The 16,514-nt window shown below is 41.8% G+C and overlaps 1 protein-coding gene across 1 annotated transcript in view; it reads right to left on the bottom strand.

Annotated features, from left to right (window-relative positions):
• The window catches only part of ATRX (ATRX chromatin remodeler), a 274,911-nt gene that overhangs the window by 219,926 nt on the left and 38,471 nt on the right, over positions 1-16,514 (bottom strand). The window contains exon 2 of the mRNA XM_081080786.1: positions 15,132-15,244. Within this exon, the coding sequence (XP_080936912.1) occupies positions 15,132-15,244 (113 nt within the window). The remainder of the gene's footprint in view (positions 1-15,131; positions 15,245-16,514) is intronic.

Genomic DNA, 16,514 nt, shown 5'->3' with positions numbered 1-16,514 from the left:
ACACACCAAGCTCAAAAGGTTCGCCATCACTGCCCTAACCACTCCCCTGCCAGCCTGATCAACGCCCAACTGCTCCCCTGCTGGCCAGATCACCCCCAAAAGCCCTCCCCTGACGGCACGGTTGCCCCAACTACCCTCTCCAGCCAGCCAGGTCGCCCCCAACTGCCTTCCCCTGCCAGCCTGGTCCCCCCCAACTGCCCTCCCTCCCCTGCATGCCCGGTTGCCCCTAACTGCCCTCCCCTGGCAGCCTGGTCACCCCTAACTGCCCTCCCCTGCAGGCCTGGTCACCCCCAACTGACCTCTGTGCCAGCCCAGTCACCCCCAACTGCCCTCCCTGCCAGCCGGGTCACCCCTAACTACCCTCCCCTGCCGGCCTGGTCACCCCCAACTGCCCTCCCCTGCAGGCCTGGTCCCCTCCAATTGCCCTCTGCTGCTAGCCTGGTCGCCTCCAACTGCACTCCCCTGCAGGCCTGGTACCCCCCAACTGCTCCCCTGCCGGCCCGGTCGCTTCAGATGCCCTCTCCTGTCGGCCCAGTAGCCCACAACTGCCCTCCCGTGCAGGCCCCGACCCCCCCAACTGCCCTCTCTCCCCTGCAGGTCCGGTTGCCCCCAACTCCCATCCCCTGACGGCCTAGTCTCCCCCATCTGCCCGCCCCTGCAGGCCTGGTCGTCCCCAACTGCCCTCCCCTGCTGGCCTGGTTGGCCCTAACTGCTCTTTCCTCCAGCCCAGTAGCTCCCAACTGCCCTCCCCTGCAGGCCTGGTCGCCCCTCACTGCCCTCCCCTGCCGGCCATCTTATGTGGCTACCTTGTGACCACATGGGGGCAGCCATCTTGTGAGAGGGCATGATGGTCAATTTGCATATTACCTCCTTATTATATAGGATGTGCTGAATTGATCTCAAGTGACATGGAAGAACGAGGAAAAACTTAGTTAAGGAAGAAAGTAATGTTTGAGCTAAGACTTGAAGAGTAGGAAACCTCAGGAAAAGGTGTGGGGTGAGTGAGAAGGGAGATTCTCCAGCAGAATTCCAGCAAGTATAGACACAAGAGAGTGCAGAAGATCAAGGCAGTCAGGGAATTCAGTATGACTGCTGGGGGCCAGATGTTAACTGGCAAGGTCCTTGCACCTGCAGGGGCTAGCAAGGCTGGGACCCTTACCCACACAGTTTTCCCAGACTTGTTTGGATGGTGATTATCAGTAGAATGAGAGCAACATTTGTAGAATGAGAACATCCTTTCATAGCTTACCAAGAAGTCTGTAACTATTTACTGAGATATGCTGTACTGAGAACTTGTCCTTCTGCTGTATCTCTCCCTTAGAGATTAAGAGGAACAAAGAATACATTCCTCTTGACAGACCTCCTATTCAGTGTGTTGTGTATAAATAGGATTGTATAGCTAATAAATTCGCTTCAGTTCATCAAGAGAACTGGGGTCCTCCCGACCCCGCTTTCCTGTCTTTCTTTCTTTTCTCAATTCCCACCTCCCTGGCTCAGCCCGGCTCAACCCTGTCAGGCTGGTCCTGACATATGACTAACACAGGAGAAGCTGGGACTGAGATGAGACTGGAAGAAGCAGACCAGGTACAGGCTACAGAAGCCCTTTTATACTTTGCAAAATATGTGAAAAGGTTCTCAGATTTTATTTGCATCTATGGCAACACTATGAAGGATGGTTTCAAGGATGACCAGTCAGGATTTGAGAGAGGGTGAGCAGTGGGCATGATAGAAAGGGAGTTAAAACCTGATTCCTTTTTAAAAATATTTTTGAATGACAATAAGGTACCATCTCACATCTGTCAGAATGGCCATTATCAACAAACAACAAGTGCTGGCGAGGATGTGGAGAAAAAGGAACCCTCGTACGCTGTTGCTGGGAATGCATACTGGTGCAGCCATTGTGGAAGACAGTATGGAGTTTCCTCAAAACATTAGAAATGGAACTGTTTGATCCAGCAATCCCACTTCTGGGACTATATCCTAAGAATCCTAAAACATCAATCAGAAAGAATATATGTACTCCTATGTTCATAGCAGCACAATTTACAATAGCTAAGATTTGGAAACAGCCTAAGTGCCCATCAGCAGATGAGTGGATTGAAAAACTGTGGTACATCTACACAATGGAATAGCACTCTGCTGTAAAAAAGAAAGAAGTCTTACCATTTGCAACAGCATGGATGGATCTGGAAAGCATTATGCTAAGCGAAATAAGCCAGTCAGAGGAAGATGAATATCACATGATCTCACTCATTTGCGGAATATAATGAACAACATGAACTGATGAACGATTATAGAATCAGAGTCATAGAAGCATCGAACAGACCGTCAAACCTCAGAGGGAAGACAGCGGAGGGAGGGTAAGAGATCAACCAAAGGACTTGTATGTATGCATATAAGCATAATCAATAGACGCAGACAATAGGGGGTGAAGATTTGTGCTGGGGGACAGGGCAGGCTGGGAGAGGTCAATGGGGGAAAAGTTAGACATATGTAATACTTTCAACAATAAAGTTTGTTTTTTTTAAATAAAATCGTGGTTCATTTACACTATGGAATACTATGCAGCTGTAAAAAAAGAGGGATCTCTTACCCTTTGGGACATCATAGATCAGTGATGGCGAACCTATGACACGCATGTCAGAGGTGACACGTGAACTCATTTTTTTGGTTGATTTTTCTTTGTTAAGTGGCATTTAAATATATAAAATAAATATAAAGATATAAGTCTTTGTTTTACTATGGTTGAAAATATCAAAAAATTTCTATATGTGACATGGCACCAGAGTTAAGTTAGGCTTTTTCAAAATGCTGACACGCCGAGCTCAAAAGTTTTGCCATCACTGGCATAGATGGACCTGGAAAATACTATGCTAAGTGATATAAGCCTAACTGAAAAAGACAACTATCACATGATCTCAATTTATTCATGGAAGCTAATGAACAAAATGAACTGACCAAGAAACTAAGACTCAAAACATGGAGGAATGGAACAGACTGACATTCCTCAATGCAGGGTTGGGGGAACAAGAAAAGATAAACCAAAGAACTTATATACTTACTAGAGCCCCGGTGCATGAAATTCATGCACAGGAGTGGGGGGTCCCTCAGCGCGGCATGCACCCTCTCACAATCCGGGACTGCTGGCTCCTAACCGCTCGCCTGCCTGCCTAATCTCCCCCAACTGCTCACCTGCCTGCCTGATCGCCCCTAACCGCCTCTGCCTCAGCCCCTGCCCACTGTGGTGGCTGTCTCTGCCTTGGCCCCACTGCCGCGGCTTCATCCAGAAGGTCCTCTGGAAGGATGACCAGCTATCCGGTCTAATTAGCATATTACACTTTTATTATTATAGATATGCACAGTCCATGGATACAGGCAATAGGGTATTGAAAATCTGGCAGGTGGGGGGGACGCATGGGAGATATCTGTAATACTATCAACAATAAAAAATATATTTAACAGTGAAATAAAGATGCCAAAAAAAGTTAAATTGTCTAATCTAAAAGCCTTAATTGGAAATTAATTTAAATTATATTGGTCTGTAGGTTTCTCTTTTTGTGGTATTTTTTATGATTTTTGTATGACACTGGTCTCATAAAATGAGTTGGGAAATGTTCCTTTTTTACTGGAAGAGTTTATGAGGAATTTGTATTAAATCTGTTTTGTTTTGGATTTTTATTTTTTTAATCCTCACCCAAGGATATTCTTCCACTGATTTTTAGAGAGAGTGAAAGATAGAGGAAAAGATAGAGAGAAATATCAATGTGAGAGAAACACATCGATTGGTTGCCTCCTGCACAAGCTCTGACTAGGGACTGGGCTGGGAGGAGCCTGCAACCAAGTTATGTGCCCTTAATTGGAATCTAATCCAGGACCCTTTGATCCGCTCTATCCACTGAGTCAAACCAGCTAGGACTGGATTTTTTTTACTGTTTTGGTGTAATTCTGAGTAAAGTTATATGGACCTTTGCTTTTCTTTAAAAGCAAACATTTTTTTTTTAATTTCTAATTCAGACTCTTCAGTTATAGGTCTATTCACAATGTCTATTTGTTTTTAATGATTTCAGAGAGGAAGGGAGAAGGAGAGAGAGATAGAAACATCAAAGACGAGTGATAATTATCAATCCGCTGCCTCCTGCATGCCTCCCCCCGCCACTGGGACTGAGCCTGCAACCCTGGGCATGTGCCCTGACCGGGACTTGAACTGTGACCTCCTGGTTCCTAGGTCGATGCTCAACCACTGAGCAACACCAGCTGGGCCACAATGTCTATTTTTTTTTTTCATTACAAATTACAATTTATTCACATGCCCATCTATGGGGGAAAATATGAGGGCACAAAAATTGAGTTTCCCACAGAGCCTTCAGAACGGAATGTAGTCTTATTGACACTTTGACTTTGGCCTTGTGATACCCTAAATCAGTGATGGCGAACCTTTTGAGCTCAGCGTGTCAGCATTTTGAAAAGCCCTAACTTAACTCTGGTGCCGTGTCACATATAGAAATTTTTTGATATTTTCAACCATAGTAAAACAAAGACTTATATTTTTGATATTTTATATATTTAAATGCCATTTAACAAAGAAAAATCAACCAAAAAAATGAGTTCACGTGTCACCTCTGACACGCGTGTCATAGGTTCGCCATCACTGCCCTAAACAGAGCTCAGCAAAGTCCACTAGACTCTTGATATACAGAATAGTTATCTACAGTAAGATAATACATTTTCAAGCTTGGTACATTTTATTTCTTTCTGTTGCCTTCATGCTCTGGCTAGAATCGCCAAGGTTAATAAGATTATATGTTTCAAGTATGCAATTCTATGATACATCATCTGCATAATGCAGTGTGCCCACCACCCAAAGTGAAATCTTTTATCACCACCATATATTTTGCCCCATTAACCCTTTACTACTGCCCTACTTCCCTCCCCTCTGGTAACTACCATACTGTTGTCTGTATTTATGAGGTTTTTCTCTTTGTCTTTGTTCATTTGTTGCTTTCAGTTTTATATCCCACGAGTGAAATCAAATAGTTCTTGACTTTATGTATGAAATTTTAAAAGCAGGAGAATCTTAACACGCCAAAAACTGAAGCACTTAGGTTAAAATCTAACAAAAGATGTGCAAAATAAGTATGTGAATAACTACAAAACACTGGGCCCACTCAGAGTTTCCACTGACCTTTTTTTTTCCTGAATAGGGCTCAACATTCTTATTCTTTGCATGTGTTTGATTGATAACTATACAGTTTCATAGGGGAAAGGATTTAAGAAGCAAGTGTTCTGTACACTTTTCAATTTTTTTTTCATTTTTTATTGATTTTTAGAGAGAAAAAGTGAAGGGGAGAGAGAGAGAAACATGAATGTGAAAGTGAAACATGGATTGGCTGCCTCCTGCATGCCCCCTATCAGGGATCTAGCCAAAAGCAGGGCATATGCTTTGACCAGGAATCAAACCCGCAACCTTTCAGTGCACAGGACAATGCCCAACCAACTGAACCACACAGCCAAGGCCTCTTTTAATTTTTTAATGTTTTCTATTCTCATATTGCATAATTTCTAATAGTCTAACATCAAATCCAATGACACTTCCACTCCTACCTCTAATCTGTGAATTACCAACAATAATTTATTTAGAAATTATATTTTTCAATTTTTCAATTCTAGAAATTTCAAATGGGTACCTTTTTTATAATTTCTATCTTTGCTGAGATTTCTTATTTGTCCATTCATAATAAATATTAATTCTTGTTTGCTAAGCTCAACATTTAAGTCACCTATAAGTTGATCTCTATTGATTACCTTTCCTTTTGTGCATGGGTCACAGTTCTTCTTTCTTCACTTACCTACTATTTCAGATTGGATTCCAGACATTTTAAAAGATACAGTGAAAATACTGCATGCCATTATGTTACTCTGAAGAGTTGATATTCTTGTTAATAACAGATAGTTAATTTAGCGGAACTCAAACCCCAAACTGTCTACCCTATAGTGGAAGCAGCTAAAAATTTAATTCTTTTTAAAAAAATATGTATTTTTATTGATTTCAGAGAGGAAGAGAAATGGAGAAACACCAATGATGAGAGAGAATCATTGATCAGCTGCCTCCTACACGCCCCCCATTGGGGAGAGAGCCTGCAACTGGGCATGCGTCCTGACCTGGAATCAAACTGCAACCTTCTGGTTCACAGGTTGACACTAAACCACTGAGTCACACTGGCTGGGCACTTTATTCTGTTCTTTTAGCCCTAACTAAGCTGTCTGCAATATGGACTACACAACAATTCAACTAGAGATATGCTAAGAGTTTTTGAAGATTTTGGAGCTCCCAATCTGTAGATGGGATCTCTCCTCTCACTTTACTAAAGATGCTGTGGTCCCTTAAATTTCTTGATAACCCATCCAATAAAAATGCGGGTTTCTGTTCAAGTCTTAAATGCTACCAACAGAATTAACTGACACCATACCCATGGAAAAAAGCCTTAACAACTGGGAATTCAGCCATTGGTATATCCTTTTTCCATGCACTGACTCCCCTCCAGATTGTGTCTGCTTTTTAGAAAATTGTCCAGTTCCTTCATATCACTGTTTTTGGTATTTTGGCCAGAGTTTATCATGGGTATCTGTGGGAGATATCTGTTTGTCCATACAAAGCTAATCTGCCACTACCAGAAGCAGAATTCGCCAACTAACTACTAAACACAGAACTCTGACACCATAACTTCATTCTAAAGATAAAAATAACTTTAAACAAATATTTAATCCATTAGATTTCTTTATTGTGATGATATGGTTAGCAAATTTGAAACTACGTGGATACAACGAGGACTGAGCAAATGAGACATAAAGAAGCCAGGCTTCTTTCTATTAGAGAAAAAAGTTAAAATATGAAATGAAGAAGACTAAACTATGGTATCAAATTAGAATTAAAACTATCAATATCAACTCATAAAAATATAACGCATGTATTAGCTTTCTCCGTGAAAGGTCCTGAAAGCAGATATATCTAATGGCAATGAGCACATCACAAACCAAAATCTTGATTTCTAAGTACTATCCTATATAATAAAAGGCTAATATGCAAATAGACTGAACAGCGGAACAACCAAACAACTGGTTGCTATGACATGTGCTGACCACCAGGGGGCATGTGCAGAACATTGGCAGGCGTTGGCCGTGGTGGGATGGTGGAGCAGGTGAGCAGGGGTGCCAGACCAAGGCAGGGCACCAGTTGCTGTCAATGGGGCTAGCCACTGGTGGTTACTGAAAATTCTTTGCTTCCACGCACTGCAGTCCCACCTAGCACTTGTACCTGCTGCGGGCACCGGCCCCGCTCGCACCCGCTGCCAGCACCAGCGCTGCTGCTCGCACCCACTGCCAGTGCCGGCCCCCATCACTCGGTGCCATCTGTGGGTGTGAGCGGCGGCTGCCAGCCCCAATCGCCTTCCCCTGCTCCTGAGGGGTGATCGGGGCAGCAGCTGCTGCTTGCACCCGTTGACATGTGGGCCCCACTCGCACCCTCTACTGGGGCCGGCCCCAACTGCTCTGGGCCATCAGTGGGTGCAAGTGGGGCCGGTGCCGTCAGCATGTGGGAGCAGAAGCAGTGGGAGCAGAGCTGCCGGCAGATGGGGGACTAGGGGCCACGGCAGGAGGGACCAGGCGGGGGTGTAGAGGATGGGCCAAGACCCGCCCCTGTGCCTACTGCAGCCTCGCAGCCCATAGTTCCTTTCAAGGTGCACAAATTCATGCACTGGGCCCCTAGTATCTAACTAAAAGGAATTGGAACTCCTTGGAGAAATAACTGATTCCAGACCTGGGGAAAGGACATTGCAAAGTAGACATTGAATATCTTGTGAGGACAAGAAGTAAGGAAGAAAGTGCTCAAGGCTAATGAAGATTTGTGAAAAGGTCAGTAGGAGTCATACAATAGGGGTTCCCACTAGCCAGTACTGGTACAATTTGAGGCTTGAAATAAATAATGATAGGAAGAGAATATTCATAGGGGGAAAACCCCTTACTTATCTAAAATAATAAAAGTGTGATATGCTAATTAGACCGAAATCCTTCCGGACAACCTTCCGGACAAACCCGGGGCTACAAAGGAAGCCCGGATCCCGGGTACCTGTCGGCAGCCAGAGGATAGCTCGGGTCTCCGATGCCTGCCAGTGGCCAGAGGGAAACCTGGGTCCTGGGTGCCTGCCAGTGGCCGGAGGGAAGCCCAGGTCCCGGGTGCCTGCCAGCAGCCGAAGGGAAGCCCCGGGTCCCGGGTGCCAGAGGGAAGCTGGTGCCAGCAGCCCGGGGAAGGAAGGCCTACGCTTGCACAAATTTTGTGCATCGGGCCTCTAGTAGTAATATATCAACTAAAACACAGAATGAATGATAGATTAGAACATCAGCATTTTGAACCCATCATTGTATTATACCATTCTGGCAGGATCATGAATGGATTGTGTAGTAGGCAGAATTTAAAGGAATGGCCCCAGGATTTCAAACACGCTTATCCCCAGAACCTGTGAATATGAGGAAATATGACCCCCGTGATTGTGCTATGTAAAATGGAACAGTTGACTTTAAAAAATGGGAGATTAGCCATAGTCAGTTTGGCTCAGTGGAAAGTGTTGGCCTGCAGACTGAAGGGTCCCAGGTTCGATTCCAGTCAAAGGCACATGCTTGCTTTGCGGGCTCAATTCCCAGTAGGGAGCGTGCAGGAGACAGCCAATCAATGATTCTCTCTCATCATTGATATTTCTCTCCCTCTCTGAAATCAATAAAAATATGTATTTTAAAAAATTTTTTACTGTGCAGAAGTTTTTTATTTTGATATAGTCCCATTTGTTTATTTTCCCTTTAGTTTCCATTGCCCAAGGAGCTGTGTCAGTGAAGAAATTCCTTCGGCATATATCTGAGATTTTGCTACCTGTGGATTCCTCTAATATTTTTATGGTTTCCCGTCTTACATTTAAGTCCTTTATCCAATTTGAGTTTATTTTTGTGTATGGTGTAAGTTGGTGGTCTAGTTTCATTTTTTTGCATGTGTCTGACCAAATTTCCCAGCACCATTTATTGACGAGACTGTCATGATTCCATTGAATGTTCTTGCCTCCTTTGTCAAATATTAATTGAGCATAGTGGTTTGGGTTGATTTCTGGGTTCTCTGCATAGAAGAACATATTTGCCAAAGATATCTCTGATAAAGGTTTAATCTCCAACATTTACAGGGAACTCATACAACTTAATAAAAGAAAGATAAACAACCCATCAAAAAATGGGCAATGGACCTAAATAGACATTTTTTTAAAAAGGACATACATAAGGCTGAGAGACATATGAAAACATGCTCAAAGTCACTAATTATCCAAGAGATACAGATCAAAACGACAATGAGGTACCATCTCACACCTGTCAGAATGGCTATCATCAACAAATCAACAAATGACAAATGCTGGCGACGATGTGGAGAAACAGAACCCTCCTGCCATGCTGGTGGGAATGCAGACTGGTGCAGCCACTGTGGAGAACGGTATGGAGTTTCCTCAAAAACCTAAAAATGAAACTTCCATTTGACCCAGTGATCCCACTTCTAGGAATATATCCCAAGAAATTAGAAACACCAATCAGAAAAGATATATGCACCCCTATGTTCATAGCAGCACAATTTACAATAGCTAAGATTTGGAATTAGCCTAACTGCCCATCAGCAGATGAATGGATTAAAAAACCTTGGCACATGTACACGATGGAATACTATGCTGCTGTAAAAAGGAAGGAACTCCTACCATTTGCAACAGCATGGATGGAACTGGAGAGCATTATGCTAAGTGAAATGAGTCAGTCAGAGAAAGATAAATATCACATGCTGTCACTCATTTGTGGATTATAATGAACAACATAAACTGATGAACATAAAGAGATGTAGAGACAGAAGCATCGATCAGATGCTCAAAACTCAGGGGGAAGGTAGGGGAGTGTGGGGGTGAGGGGGAGAGATCAACCAAAGGACTTGTATGCATGCATATAGGCATAAGTGATGGATGTGGACAATAGGGGGTGAGGGTGAGGGCAGGATTGGGGGGATGAGGGGACATTGGGGGGATAAGAACACATTTGTAATATCTTAATCAATAAAGGGAAAAGAAAAAGGAAAAAAATTTTAAATGGGAGGTTACTAGAAGTGAGAGAAAAGGGAACCTAATGTAATCATGTGTCTTTAAAAGCAGAAAATTTTCTCCAGGTGATGGTAAAAGTGGGCAGAAGAAGGAAGAAATGTGGACCTCAAATATAAAACGACAAGAAACTGAATTCTGCCAACAACCTGAATGAGCACAAAAATTGAGTTTTCCACAGAGCCTTCAGAATGAAATGTAGTCTTATTGACACTTTGACTTTGGCCTTGTGATACCCTCCCTAAATAGAGCTCAACAAAGTCCACTAGACTCCTGATATACAGTAAGATAATACATTTGGGTTGTTTAAATCTGCAAAGTTTGTAGTAATTTGCAATAGAAAATACATTTTATTGCCATTACAGCTTACATTCAATATTATTTTATAGTAGAGGCCCAGTGCATGAAATTCGTGCAGGGGCGGGGGTGTCCCTCAGCCCAGCCTGCACCCTCTCCAATCTGGGAGCCCTCAGGGGATGTCCAACTGCTGGTTTAGGCCCGATCACTTGGACACCCCTCTCACAATCCGGGACTGCTGGCTCCCAACCACTCACCTGCCTATAGGCCTGATCTCCCCTAGCTGCCCTCCCCTGCTGGCCTGATCATCCCACAACTGCCCTCCCCTGCCGGCCATCTTCTGGTGGCCACATGGGGGTAGCCATCTTGTGTGAGGGTGTGGCAGTCAATTTGCATATTACCTCTTTATTAGATAGGATTAGTTTCAGGTGTACAGCATAGTGGTTAAACAATTATATACTTTACAAAGTGTCCCCTCTGGTATTTCCAGTACCAACCTGGCACCATATATAGTTATCACAATATTATTGACTATATTCCCTATGCTGTACTTTACAACCCCATAACTACTAGTATTTTGTAAGTACCAATTTGTATTTTTAATCCCTTCCTCTTTTTAACCCATCCCCAACTGCCCTCTCCTCTGGTAACTATCAGTCTGTTCTCTGTATGTATGCGTTTATTTCTGTGAAAATATATTTTTGTGATGACAATAATACCTAAGGAGTTTCAAACTAATCTTCAACAAATGACTTATTAATCAAAAAGGAATAAATCAAAACTTTATAGTGGATTAATATAGTAAAATAACCATAATCAAGAAATTGAAGTTAACATCACCAATAAAGAGGAAAATTATGTGCCTTATGAAATGATGAACTAACAAGAACATAATACCATTTATGCAGTAATCTTACCAAAAATAACCCAAATCTAATTATAACTAATCAGACAAATCCTCAATGAGGGGAGAATCACCAAATGTCATACTTGCAACTAACAGATAAATTGTTTTGGATTTTAAAAGATTAAAAAGACAAGACAACTATATGTAATATGTAATCTTCAACTAGATCCTGGACTTGGGGTGAGAGGGCTTACCTATAAAATTATTGTTGCGGCAATTTGTCAATGAAGACTAGAAACTGAAGGGTTAAATAACAGTACTTGTTTATTAGTTTTACCCACCTATTTACCCTTCCCATTGTTATTCATTATTTCCTGTACTTTGGTATTGGCATTTCAAAATATTTTCTTTCTGATTTAAGAAAATTCTTTACTATTTCCTCTGTTTTAGTTCTGCTGACATCAGGTTCTTGTTTTTTTTGTCATTATTCCACCTTCACTTCTTTTTTTTAAACCTCACCTGAGGATATGTTTTTATTGATTTTAGAGAGAAGAAAAGAGAGGGAGAGATGTGAGAGAAACATTGATAAGTTGCCTCCTTTACATCCCAGGGATTGAACCTGAAACCTGAATATGTGCCCTGACCAGGAATCAAACCTGCGACCTTTCATGTACAGAACAATGCTCCAACCAACTGAGACACACTAGCCAGGGCCAACCTTCACATCTGAAAAATATTTTCACTAAAAATAAAGTTCTATGCTGGCAATTATTTTCATGTGGCACTTGAAAGAAGTAATTTCCTTGTCATCTAGTTTTCTGATGTTCCTGTTGCCAAATGAACTATCAATTGCTGGGTTTTTTAAAAATCAATGACCTTTTTCCTCTGACTGCTTATAAGATTTTTCTCTTGGTTTTTGTTCTTTAGGAGTTCAATTATGACATGCATAGCTGTAGCTTTCTTTATATCTATTCTGCTTGGGATTCACAGTTTCATGAATCTATGGCTTGATGTTTTTCATTACTTTTAGAAAATGCTCACGCAATTATCTCTTCACATTCAGTTTCTGACCCATGGTATCTCCTCTCTTTTGGGAACTCTAATTATACATATTATTTTACTTTTCACTGTGATCTACCTTTTACCTTTTGTACATATCATGTTTGTGTGTGCGCACACACGTGTGTATGTGTTTACATTCAGCTCTCAAAATGTAGCTATCCTTGAAATCCTCAGAACAAGTGATGGTAATCACAGATACAGGATACTTTTAAAAAGGAATTTAAGCATCTATTCATATATCTGTTTGCCATTTGTATGCCTTCTTAGGAGAAATGTACAGGTCATTGTTTGACTTTTTTTGCTCTTAAGTTGTATGATTTCTTTATATATTTTGGGTATTAACCCCTTGTCAGAGCTCTTGTTTGCAAATGTCATTTCCCATTTGATTGGTTGCCTCTTTGTTTTGTTGATGTGCAGAAGCTTTTTAGTTTGATATAGTCCCATTCTTGCTTTTTACTTTCCTTGTCTTGGGGTCAAATTCACAAAATCCTATCTAAGATCAAGGTCCATAAGCTTAGTACCTATGTTTTCTTCTATGTAATTTATTGTTTCAGGCCTTATTTTAGATATTTTTATCCCTTTTGAGTTAATTTTTGTGTATGGGGACAATCAGTAGTCTAGTTCATTCTTTTCCATGTGGCTTTCCAATTTTCCCAGCACCATTTACTGAAGAGACTTTGTTCAACTTCACTAGCTATTAGGGAAATGCCAATCAAAATTACAATGAAATACCACTTCACACCTGTTAGAATGGTTACTATCAACACAACAAGTAGTAACTCGTTTTGGAGAAGTTGTGGAGAAAAAGAAACCCTCTTTCACCACAGGTGGGAATATAAACTGGTACAGCCATTATGGAAAAGAGTACGGCAATTTCTCGAGAAATTAAAAGTAAAGTTACCATATGACCAAGCAAACCCTTATCTGGGTATCTACCAGAAAAATTTCAGAACATTTATTGGCAAAGATATATGTATGCCATAGGTTTATTGCAGCCTTATGCATGGTGGCCAAGACATGGAAACAACCAAAGTGTCCCTCCACAGATGATTGGATAAAATTGATGTAGTACATATAGACAATGGAATACTACTCAGCCATAAGGAAAGATGAAATACTGTCATCTAAGACAACATGAATGGATACCATGCTAAGCAAAATAAGAACATCATGCTAAGCAAAGTAAGTCAAACAGAAAAAGGCAAGATCAATAAGATTTCACTCATATGTGGGATATAAAACTGAAAGCAACAAATGAACAAACAAACAAAAATTCATAGACACAGACAACAGTATGGTGGTTGTCAGACAGAATGGGAGGTAAGGGGGTAGTAAAAGGTAAATGAAGTCAAATATATGGTGACTTTGGGTGGTGGGCACACAATGTAATATACAAATGATGTATCATAGAACTGTACATTTGAAACCTATATAATATCATTAACCAATGTCACCCCAATAAATTTAAAAAATAATTTTTCTTTAAAAAGATCAGGCCTGGCCACTGTTGCCCAATGGTTGAGCATCGACCCAGGAACCAAAAGGTCACTGGTTTGATTTCCAGTCAGGGCACATGCCTTTGGCTCATTGATCTCCAGTACAGGGTGTGCAGGAAGCAGCCAATCAATGATCTTTCTTACTCATCGATGTTCCCATCTCTCTCTCTCTCCCTTCCTCTCTCTCTAAAATATCAACAACATTTTTTTAAAAGATTAGATATTCACCCTGGCCAGTGTGACTCAGTGGTTAGAGCATCAGCCCATGCAACAAAGGGTTGCAGGTTCAATTCATGGGTCAAGGGCATGTACCTGGGTTGGAGGTTCAAGCCCCAGCTCTGGTCAGAGCACATGTGGAAGGCAATCAGTCAATGTGTCTCTCTCATTTTGATAATTCTCTTTCTCTCCTCCCCACTACTTCCCTCTCTTCCATTCTCTGTAAAAAAAATCAATGGAAAAAATATCCTCAGATGAGGATTAACAAAAAAAATTGGAAAAAAAAGATCAGATGTTCTCCATAAGAAAAAAAAAAAAAAAAAAAAACTAAAGGGGTCTAGAGAGGTGGTGTTAAAATGTTTTTTAATTTAAAAAAACACATGCACTGCCCTGGCCAGTTTCTCAGTGGTTAGAGCACCAGCCCATGGACTAAAAGGTCTCAGGTTTGTTTCCCGGTCAAAGACACAAACCTTGGTTGCAGGCTCGATCCCTGGCCCCTGGGTCAGGGGCATGTGGTTGACAACCAGTCCATGTGTGATGTTTCTCTCTCTCTCCCCCTTCACTCCCTCTAAAAATCAATAGGGAAAATATCCTTGGGTGAGGATTATCCAAAAAGAAAAACATATGCACTGACTAATCAGGTGAATACACACAAACAAAAAAATATGTACAAAATATACTCAGAGGTAGAATTAATTTACATTAAATTTAACTTAGTTTTAAAATTTTAACTCATAATAATACATGAATAACTGCAAGAATTATATATTTCTGTACTGTTCCTACCTCTTCTAATACTACCTATTTTTCACAGTCAAGATTCATCAACCCCTCTATAAGGTATTTCCATTACACATAAATCCAAAAGTACATCGTTCTCTAAGAATCTATAACTATAAAAATTTATATTTTCACATATCTAAGTTAACATCTCCAACATATTAGCTAAATACTAGATACAGAGAGGCTATCAAATCCTTTAATAGCTACCCCACCATAAAACAATAAATGGATTGTCTAGAAGATACTGCACATTCTTTTTCAATTTACCTGTGCTTTGGCTCATCATAGGTCTTGGAGGAGAACTTGTTTCTTCAGATTCTTCAGATGAATGTGCCAGAAAATCGTGAAGTTTCTGCACCAATGTATTCAACTTGCTTTCACTATCAAAACAAAATTTAAAGAATTTCCTTAATTAGCCTGTCACGAATTTAATTAAATGTAAAGTTCTAACAAAATGAAACTATATCTATAGGGTAAGCTGTCTGAAAGAATGCATATTCAAACTAAAACATAAAGAAAATAAATTTTATTCCTCTAGGGATATAAAAATATGAGTAACACAACCTACTATACAGTTTCCTAGGATCAAAATATTATTTATGTAAAATGCTGATATTATGAAATTTTGCTTTATATCATTTAAAATAATGATTCAGTAATATATCAAATATATTTACTGAGCACTTACTCTCTGAAAGGCTTCAGTAGTCTTTTTTTGATTATTACTCAATCCTCCTTGGCACAGAATCATTGAATAAATGACTTACAAATAAAAGATAGAATAGGACTTAGAAGACCTCAGAGATTCCCAGGGAAATATTTATGTAACTAAATTATATATATATATATATATATATATATATATATATATATATATATCCCTAATATGCAAATAGACTGAACAGCAGAAGAACTGAACAACCGAACAACCGGTCGCTAAGATGTGCGCTGACCATCAGGGGGCACGTGCGGAACACAGCAGGCGTCGGCAGCAGGCGTCAACCGCGGCGGTATGGTGGAGCAGGTGAGTGGGGGCACCAGACCAAAGCGGGGCGCCGGTCACTGTCATTGGCGCAAGCCTCTGGTGGTTACTGAAAATTCTTTGCTCCCACGCACCACGGTTCTGCCCAGCGCTTACACCTGCTGCCGGCACCGTAGCCACCACTCGCACCCACTGTCAGTGCCAGCCCCGCTCACATCCGCTGCTGGCACCCAGTGCAGGTCCCGATTACTCGACACCATCAGCAGGTGCAAGTGGCAGCTGCTGGCCCCAATTGCCTCTGAGGGCTTCTCCACCTCCCCCTGCTCCTGAGGGGCGATGGGGCAACAGCCACCGCGCAGATCCACTGATGGTGCCAGCCCCACTCACACCCGCTGATGGCGCCAGCCCCAGTGCTCCACGCCGTCAGTATGAGCAAGGCTGGTGCAATCAGCACATGGGAGCGGCGGCAGCGGCAGGAGAGAGGATGCTGGAAGACAGTGGACTGGGGCCGTGGTGGGAGGGGCCAGGTGGGGGTGCAGAGGATGAGGATGTGCCAAACCCCGCCCCTATGCCCACTGCAGCCTCGCGGCCCACAGTTCCTTTCAAGGTGCACGGATTCATGCACTGGGTCCACACATTATAACAGGATATTATAGCATATCCTTTTA

Source organism: Myotis nattereri (genome assembly GCF_964212035.1).
Source record: "Myotis nattereri genome assembly, chromosome: X".
Lineage (NCBI taxonomy): Eukaryota > Metazoa > Chordata > Mammalia > Chiroptera > Vespertilionidae > Myotis > Myotis nattereri.
This window is presented reverse-complemented; position numbering and strand designations above follow the sequence as displayed.